Consider the following 10,234-nt stretch of genomic DNA (forward strand, 5'->3'; position numbering starts at 1 on the left):
TGAGAAACTGAAGCCATCATCTATGGGTTATATAGTCCATCCCTGTTGCTCCTTGCAGCCTGCAGGTCCTCTTAGCTGCCCTCTCCATTAAACCCATTAACATGCAGGATCCTCATTTGCTTCACAGTGGTGCTTTTACCAGATTCACCAGCAGCAGCAGATGGTGGTGCATAGTCTGGTAGACCTGCTTGTCCTTCTGCAGCTGCTTCTTGATCTTGTTGGCCTCACGCTGCTCCTTCTCCTCGTTGTGCTGGTTCTCAGTCTTTCTGTTTTCAAGACAGCCCATGGCAGTGGGGCCGGGCACAGGCTGCCTCACACAGGCTGAGAGGGCTGGGGCAGCACTGGGCAGGCAGGCATGCCGGGGGCAAACTCAGCTCCTCTGGGAGGAGCACCAAGGGAGGGCAGTGTCACTGTGGCCTAGTAGAGCTAGTGGCTCCCAGCCCATCGAGCTGGGGTGCAGGGGTCTAATGGCTGCCGCAGAGTGAGATGGACCTGAGCTGGAGCTGCGGGCGCTGCTGCCACCACCGCCACCACTCTTATTGCCAGAGCTCTTCAGCGGGTGCAGGGAGGAAGAGGGGGGCTGCAAAGGGGGTGGAAGGAGGAGGAGAAAGAGGGATGAGGAGCTTAATTAACACTTTATTAAAATTTTAAAAGCAAAGTTAGATGAGGAAAGCATTAAATCCTAATATGTTAGAAACAGTTTTAAAGGTTTTGTATTTAAAACAATTTTTCTGCATTCATTTTTGCTCTGTACAGAATATTTGCTTAATGTCTTCAGTGTATTTCATATTTTCATTTTCCTAATACCTGCACACACCCTTGATGTTTAAAAGAAAATTACCATAAAATAAAGTGGTCATTTTCAAACACGGCCATTTTTATTTTGTATTTTTCCTCATGAGGAAAGTAAGAAAAATGACAGCCTACTTTATTTCTCTGAGGGAATTACTATAACAGTGTACTCTCTAAATATTCTGAACAGATGAGAGTGCCACTATTGCAATTAGTAGATTTGAAAATTTTAATAGTTTTACTTTTTTCCTCTCTGTAGGGATATTTTATCTCCACCCACCTTTGTACTTGATTATTTCTAATGATGTTCTCTATGTTTATTTTTACTGTCTAACAAGTAAACCTTCACTTCTTTATCACTTTGAAAGCATAAGTACTGGGAGTTGAGAGCAGAAGCATTCTCCTCTACATTCTGTACTGAGAGAAAATTTTTTGCATCACTAAAATTTCTTATAGGATGTTTACTTCCATGATATGTATATTGTTTCTTTTTCATGTTACCACTTGCTCAAAAATGCTAATATTCACTAAAGAGTAAACTGATTTTTTGCAGTATGATTGTCCAGAATGTCTCAAATGGGAAGTTTTATAAATATACTTTATTATCTCATTGATGTTTAAGTATCTGAAATAAAATCTGCTCTTGTGCTTTTTACTAAACTTTTCAATTGTATGCCGTCATGTGCATAGAGCCTTTTCTTATAAAACATTAAAAGTACCTTAACAAGTATAAGCCATAGGACTGGAAAATGTTAAGTTTTCATTCCAGTGCCAAAGACTGTTAAACTACTGTACAGTTGAGCTCATTTCATGTGCTAGTAAGGTTATACTGAACATCTTTCAAGCTAGGTCTCAGCAGTATGTGAACCGAGAACTTCCAGATGTACAAGCTTCATTTAGAAAAGGCAGAGGAACCAGAGATCAAATTGCCAACATTCACTGAATCATGCAGAAAGCAAGGGAGTTATAGAAAAACATCGACCTCTGCTTCATTGACTACACTAAAGTCTTTGACTATGTGGATCACAGCAAACTGGAAAATTCTTAAAGTGATAGGAATACCAGACCACCTTACCTGTCTCCTGAGAAACCTGTATGTGGGTCAAGAAGCATACAAGACATGGGACAACTGACTGGTTCAAAATTGGGAAAGGAGTATGACAGGCTGTATATTGTTACCCTGTTTATTTAACTTATGTGCAGAGTACATTAGGAGAAATGACAGGCTGGATAAATCACAAGCTGGAATATATCAACACCCTCAGATATGCATATGATACCACTCTAATGACAAAAAGTGAAGAGGGACTAAAGAGCCTCTTGATGAGGGTGAAAGAGGACAGTGAAAAAAACTGAATTTTAAAAAATATATGAATTTAAAGCAAACGGAAAGAAGTAAAACTATCTGCATAAAGAATTGATAACATAACCATGCAGAAGAAAAATAGCATGCAGAACTAACCCAAATAATAACTTTTGGACACATTACTCTTATTTTTTAGCCTTAGTAGAATATAAGGATAAAGATAACTCAGATTTGAACTTAGTAAGTTTGTTGTTGGTAGTATGGGAGTAGCTATTTTGAAACTATTTTCTGTATATTGTAAGACTGAGCATATGAGTTAATATATTGATGTTGTTGAGAAATAAAGGTCTTATTTGGGAGAAGAAAGATAAAGATATGGAATAGAATGGGAGGAAGAACCTTGTGATGTTATATTGGAACAGAATTATCAATATTAGTTTATGATAAAAAAAATTCCTAATTCTGTTCAGGGAAAAGGTCTAGAAGCAATGAAATCCCAGAAGTAATGAGTATAACTAGCACCTAGATCTTACACAAAATACTATTCCTCAACAAAAAGAATCAAGGAGCATTTTGAGTGGATTCCCACTGGCCAAATGTGGGATAATTTGAACATTAAAAAAATGATACTTGTGAATTACAACACACTGAATAAAAAGAAAACCTATAATTCTATAGTAATGCTTAGGGAAAGCTCTTCTTTAAAAATGAAATCTTGCCACTTACAGCAACATTAATGGACCTGGAGTGTATTATGCCAAGCCAAATGAAAATACATCAGAGAAAAATATATGCCATATGATTTTACTCATATGTGGAGTCTAAAAAAAAAACTGAGCAAATGAACAAACAACAGAAACAGACCCATAGATACAGAGAACACACTAGTGATTGCCAGAGGGGAGAGAGTGGGGAGATAGATGTAATAGGTGAAGGGTATTAAGAGGTACAAACTAAGTCGCGGGGATGTAATTTACACATAAGGAATATAGTCAATAATAACTCTGTATGGTGACAGATGGTAACTGAACTTAGGTGATCATTTCATAATATATAAAAACAATCACTGTGTTATACATCTGAAACATATTGTATGCTTTCTTTTGTTTTAATTGGGGTGTAGTTGCTTTACAAAGTTGTACAACGAAGTGAATTAGCTATATGTATATATATATCCTCTCCTTTATGTCCCTCCATCTCACCCAATATTGTATCGTAATTGTAACTCAGTTTAAAAAAAAAAGAATGTTAACACACATATAAGGAATGATACATTTAGAAAATCATTTTACAGCCACTGTTGTATTAAAAGATTTAGATAAATATCATCGTTTGCTAAAACCATATGGTGAAAAACTATTGGGGAATAGAATAGTCACTTAACCCATAGATTACTTTTCTGTTACAAAGAAAAAAATACCTTTAAAATAGGGAAATCTGGTAGACACTGCCTTAAACAAATGGTCAAACTTAATATCATTAATTATGGAGGAAACTGACATCATATATCTCGTAATATGATACACTGAGGACATATCATCACCTATATTGTATTTCAGCAAAAATGTTTAGCCTAGATCTAAGAATCAGGAAAAACTAGAGAAATACAACTTGAAGTGCGTTCTTTAGAAAATAAGCCTGGATATTTTAGAAATGTTATTGTCACTCACACAGACTAGAAAACTTACAAATTCAACATGTTGATCCTGATTGGGTCCTGGATGGAAATATATATATATATAAAGAATATTATTGGGATCATTGGTAAAATCTGAATATGGACTATAAATTAGATTAATTTCTTCGGTGTGATATAGTTATATTCCAGTCATATAGGAGAATGTCCTTGTTTTCACGTATGTGTGTGTACATGCTCAGTCGTGTCCAACTCTTTGCGACCCCATGGACTGCAGCCCGCCAGGCTTCTCTGTCCATGGAATTTTCCAGGCAAGAATACTGGAGCAGGTTGCCATTTCCTTCTTCAGGGGATCTTCCCAACCCAAGGATCAAACCTTTCATTTCCTGCATTGGCAGGCAGATTCTTTACCACTAGTGCCACCTGGGAAACCCTTTCAGGAGATACATGCTAATGAAATACTTTGGGATGAAATGTTTATGATGTCCACAATTCATTCTTAAGTAATTTAGCAAAAAGTAGTATAAATTTAGAGATAGGGTCAAGTGAGAGAAAGCAAATGTGGAAAAATTAACAGTCGCTAACCCAAGAGAAGCATATATAGGTGTTTATTTTTACGATTCTTGCATCATTTCAAATTTGAAATGGGGTGGTAAATAAATAAGAAACAATTGGAGAACAAGAGATTTTGGAAATCAAAACTGTCATTGCTGAAATAAAGTCAAGGAAATCTCTAAAGAGTAAAACAAAAAGAAAATAGAGGAAAGATTTGAAAACAAGAAAATTAGTCTAAGAGGTCCAACATTTGACTAACGGTGGTTCTAGAAAAAGGGAGTCAGAAGAGGAAGGATATAACCAAAGACTAATATCCCCCAAATGTCCAGAACTTCAGAGCATGAGTTTTAAGATTTAAAGGGTCTAGCAAGTACCCACCACAATAAACAGAGGGAGGAAAAAGAATACACAAATTATCATAAAATTTCAGAATTGAGGATAAGGAAAACAGCTTAAAAGCTGTGAGGGAAATATCTTCCAGTGGGGGGTGCTAAATAATAAATTACATAACATAGTTGATAATGAGAAAAACACTGTTCAGACAAACTTAACGTTTAGAGTGAATTAGTGACATAGAAAACTAAGCAAATGAAAAAAGTAAGGCAATTACTAAGTCCAGGAAGAATAAGAAATTAGAAAATATATATAAAGTGCTAGTACCTGACAACAGGTAATACTTACATAGTTATGATAAAGCAAACATTGTATATTAAATAACACGATATAACCAATATTATTAGAATGAATTTGAGGCATGGGAAAGTGGAATAGTTGAAAGTGCTGGATCTCATTAATATGTATCTGTGTGTGTAAATGCAAGAATAAATAGCTACAAATTGGGGGATAAGAAGGAGGTATTCAAGTGTAGAGAAAGAGGACACAAAAGAATGTACTTTTTATCAGCTTTGTAATTATTTTTAAACTATGTACATTTATGCTTTAATACAAGTAAAAATAATTTAAACTACACAATTTTACTACAGGATAAATTTTTATAATTTATTTCATTAGTTTTCTGCAAAAATAGTTCCCATTCTTTCTAATACTTTTTGATGAAGCTTTCATAGAAGATTTTTTTAATTGATGTATAATTGATGTACAATGTTGTATTAGTGATTCAGGTTTTTTTTTCCAGATTATATTCCATTGTAAGTTAGTATAAGATATTGAGTACAATTCCCTATGAGTGAAAGGAAAGTGTTAGTCGCTCAATCATGTCTGACTCTTTGCAACCCCATGGAATGTAGCCTGCCAGGCTCCTCTGTCCATGGAATTCTCCAGGCAAGAATACTGGAATGGGTAGCCATTCCATTCTCCAGGGGATCTTCTCAACCCAGGGAGTGAACCTGGGTCTCGTGCACTACTGGCGGATTCTTTACTGTCTGAGCCACTAGGGAAGTCCCTGTGCTATTAAGTAAATCCTTTTTGCTTATCTATTTTATATATAGTAATTTGTATCTATTAACTCCGTACTACTGTCCTTTTCCCCTCCATGTCCCCTTCAGTAACCATAAATTTGTTTTCTGTATCTGTGCATTGAGAATTTTATTTTGTTTTTTTACAGTGGTAAATAAAAAAGTATAAAATATGTAACCATGGGGACTTTTATGCCAGTGAAGTTGTCTACACACCTTGGGGTTGAGGACTACATGCAGGATACAGAGGAATTCAAATAGCAGAGCAAAATAATTCTTAGACTCTCCAGCCAGAAATCAAGGAGATGCTTAAATTAACCACTCAGAAGTGGGCACATACAAATTTCAGTTATTTAGCTTAAGGTTATATTTTTAAAGGTCGTTATCACCAGGAGCACCACTGAACGTGACAAAATTACTTTTGTCTTCCAGTATGTTTAACAGTAGCTTTCAAGAGCCAAATTAATTGTAGATATAAGAGTTTGACATCAATACCAAATCTATGCAATGTTAAGTTTAATAGCTATTGTTAAGAAAAATAGCTACTGGAAAAAATAAACATCATGGAGAAATCTTGTTTATTTCAAAGTACACATAGGGTTTTGGCATATTATTTTTATATCCTTTAAATTTCTGTATAACAGTGCTTTTGATTTAAATTTTATTTACTGATTACAGAAAATACCACCTTTAGAAAATCTTCACCTTCCTTTTCTGCTCTTCAAAATGAAAAATAAAACATTCAGACTTTATTTTCTTTAAGCAGAATACTTTATGTTATATAGAATTTAATAGGTTTTTGGTTTTTTATCATACTGGTAGCTCAACAGTAATAAAGGCATTCCTGCCTTGATTTTTCCCACATATACATACTGTAATTAAAAAATTGGGACAAGTACTTTAATGAATACAGTCTTTCAAAATTCTTACTTGGAAAGTATTATGTGTTTTCAATTATTATGCTAGTTATATGACTTTGTCTATGTTTCTCTTATTTTTGCTTATTAGGGTAAGGTAGCTGAACGTGGTACCCACCATGATTTGCTTGCTAACCCTAGCAGTATCTATTCAGAAATGTGGCATACACAGAGCAGCCGTGTGCAGAACCATGATAACCCCAAATGGGATGCAAAGAAAGAAAATGTGTCCAAAGAGGAAGAAAGGAAGAGACTACAAGAAGAAATTGTCAACAGTGTCAAAGGCTGTGGAAACTGTTCGTGCTAAATCACATGAAACATTTTCTTTTCTTCCTTTCTTCTTTCGTCCTTCCCTTACTTACTGACTCCCTCCCTTTCTCCTTTCTTTCCTTCCTTCCTTCCTCTTTTTACCATGACTACACATTTGCACTGAAGCAGAATTGTTTTATTAAAAAAAAAAAATCAGACATTCCCATTTTCTATAGTCCTTCTTTTAGATAAGATTTATTTGAAAAGGGAATTGAGTTTTATATCTTTCACAGTCTATTTGATGTGACATCTGTTTATCTCCTAATTTTTTTCTTGTTACTGCCTTAGTTGTGGTCAAAGCATAATTGTTGTTACTACTTGACTTTACCCCATTTCCATTTTGAGGCCTGACAGTCATTTGATATCCATAACCAGATAAATCAGATTGGCTTCCTAAATTTTTGTAGTTTTTCAAACCTCCTTTATGCTGACAATTTAGATGAAAAGTATCTATTTCTTTTTTAAAAAATGTAGATTTTCTTTCTCCATTGAAATACTTGAATGATAGATAACAATGCTTAACTTTTTAGAAATATTTGCCACCATATATCTTTAAGAGGAAAAACCTTGATTCTCATGTTGGTATATAGAATGTTCATCATTAACCAGCATTGTAACTGTCATGTAGTGCTGGGAATTTTATTTTTCCACCAAATGAGATGTAGCTTTTGTTTTGGACAAAAATTCATAATTTGTCTTTAAAGACTCACAATCCTTGATATAATTTGAGACTTACTATACTGGGAGTGATCTAAAAAGCTTAGGATGTTAATTGGGTTTTCTGTTTCCATCTTAAATGCACTGCTTTTGCTATCTGAAGTTATACAAAGAAACAACTGAATGGGATGTGTGCTCACACACACATGTATAAAGCAAAATCTATTTAACAATTATTAATAACTGTTAGACAAATAGACGATTACAAAAATATTTAGATGATCAAGCTTCTAATCTGTGTTGATACTTCAGAATTACTTTATTACCAGATCTTCCCTTCCTTTTTCAGTAGTTTAATGAGTTTAAGCTTGAAATAACAAGGAGGAACCCAAGCAAGATAATTAAGTTTTACTGGCTAGAAATAATTAATAAAATGTTGGTATGTATTCACTTAGAAAGTTCCTTTCCTTTTCCAACTTGAATTTGCTTTAATTTGTTTGGTAGTAATCATTCAGCTTGAAAAACTTGTGTATCTCATGAACAGCCGCATAACTGTATATAATGAGGCTTTGTTTCTCAGAAAAGGTGTTAAAATATTTATTTTATTGGTCTGTGGTTTTATTGTGTTTTAAATGATAATTTGGTATGGAAGAGACTAATTTTTTTCCAATTTATATTGTTATCATTAGTAGGTAGATATCTAAGCTTATCTAAGTCTAGTCTCCAGTTTTGTTATATAAAGGTGATTAGATAAGTAGCTTGAAGCTAGTATTTTATGGTTAGTCTTTGATACCAGAGCAAGTGGTAGGATCTTGCTTTTGGAGTTGAAATTAACACTGAGATGCTTAATCAGCTGCAATATGAGGGGAGGTTTGGGACATTTCTTACTCTAAAACCACAGATATGATTGCTTTTCTGAGGAAAAACAACCAAAAAAAACATGTCCTTTGAATAACCCAGCTGCATTACTAGAAATAATGGTTAGTCTAGATAGAAATTCTGCTTCTGTTAATTCCTTCTGTACATTTTTAATGTTGCTGATAGAAAATATTTAACTTTGTTGCATAATCAAGCAGGTAAAATTGAAATAATCATTAGTAATATTCATTTTGAATGTGAATAGTGGTATTCAAAGTAAGTCATTCTGTGATATGGGAAACATATAGTCAAAGAAGGACAGGAATGTTTTTAGGGTGGGGATAATTTCCCCACTAAGAAATTTGAAAGTACTTTCATATGATTGGAGGTGGTCTCTAGACCATTGGGTCACTGTGGTCATTAACCAGTATTTTCAGCTAATAAAAACTTAAATTACCTGAACACAGTTACTATAGGGGCTACAACTAAGTCAAACTTTTTTCTCTTAACTCCATCTTGTTAAGGTGGTTCTATACACTGACATAATAGGCAAATTAAAATGAAAGAAAAGTTTCCTAGGATGATTCACTCAGAGGAAGTTCCAAGAAAGGGACATTTATCATAATGTGCTAATTTTACATTAAAATATTCCACACAAAAGTAAGAATTTCTAAGTTAACTTCACAAAATAATATATTTTTTTAATGTCTTGGGATGAATAAGCTACAATTTTGGCATATGGGCTTTGAAAATGGAGCGGGAGATAGGGTTTTGTTTCTTAATATCCCTTTATTTTTAAGATTGAAAATTTTACTTTCTTCCTAAGGGAATCCCAGTTTACAAAGATTACATTGAAACCAAGGTAATTCGGGATCATAAAAACTGGGCCAGATGCCTTCCTAAAGGTTTTAACATAGAAATATTTTGGTGAGGAGATGGGCTCCTTTGAAATTTTTGAACAGCTCAAGTCTGATGGTCACTTGTGAGAATCAGAAAGAGGCCTTAGCATTTGGATAAACTCAAAATATGCATTTACTTTTCCTCTGCAGGGATTTGAACCTTTTCTATACCTTTAGTTAAATATTTTGCCTTTTCCCTTAGATGCTGACAAAGCTCAGTTTGTGAAGATGGTTAGTTTAAAAATATGTTTTGCTTTTAAAGGCAAGGTATTTAAAATTAATATGATTCCTTATTTCTGGATCACTTTGCACACACTGCCATCTTGCTCCTATCCTTCTTTATTGCTGGATGTCTCAGGAAATGCAACTTTGACCAGTAGATACTCATAATTCTCTTACCTTGTAACTTCATCATAGGATATTCTGCTGTGTATTTATAGTTGAAAGCATTTAAATATGTTTACAAAGGCAACTTTCTTATAGAAAGGTCCCTTCTCTCCTGCTTTGAGTATATAGATTTTGAATGTAAACTGTATAATAAATGACAGTATGAAGTCAAATCAGCTGGTTAAAATTGGTTAAGATAAAATAATGCAGAAGCTTATTTACCACAGATTTATTGTTTTAACAATCTGTGCAGGTAATTAGTACTAAATAAACTATGTCTTTGTGGCTCAAAATGGGTGTCCCATTGATGCAACTCTTCTGCAATGCATAGGAAGAATTAATATTTTGCTCTTCACACACTCCAAATAAGTACAGATTTAATAGACACTCTGGGAGTATGGCCTTACAGCCTTATGCAAAAAGTGAAAACTTGAAATTGTCTCAAAGAGAAAGTAATTGTTTCCAGTGCTCATAATATGGGCAAAATGGTAGCAAATTATAGT

At 34.2% G+C, this 10,234-nt stretch overlaps 1 protein-coding gene and 1 pseudogene across 1 annotated transcript in view; one reads left to right on the top strand and one right to left on the bottom strand.

The window, feature by feature from the left end:
- The window catches only part of ABCB7 (ATP binding cassette subfamily B member 7), a 140,884-nt gene extending 130,860 nt beyond the window's left edge, over nucleotides 1-10,024 (top strand). Inside the window, exon 16 of the mRNA XM_040265648.1 lies at nucleotides 6,713-10,024. Coding sequence (XP_040121582.1) covers nucleotides 6,713-6,928 — 216 coding nt within the window. The 3' untranslated portion in view covers nucleotides 6,929-10,024. The remainder of the gene's footprint in view (nucleotides 1-6,712) is intronic.
- Nucleotides 21-465, bottom strand: LOC120882480 (annotated as a pseudogene).
- Nucleotides 10,025-10,234: the final 210 nt, after the last annotated feature.

The sequence above is a fragment of the Oryx dammah genome, unplaced genomic scaffold (genome assembly GCF_014754425.2).
Source record: "Oryx dammah isolate SB20612 unplaced genomic scaffold, SCBI_Odam_1.1 HiC_scaffold_23, whole genome shotgun sequence".
Lineage (NCBI taxonomy): Eukaryota > Metazoa > Chordata > Mammalia > Artiodactyla > Bovidae > Oryx > Oryx dammah.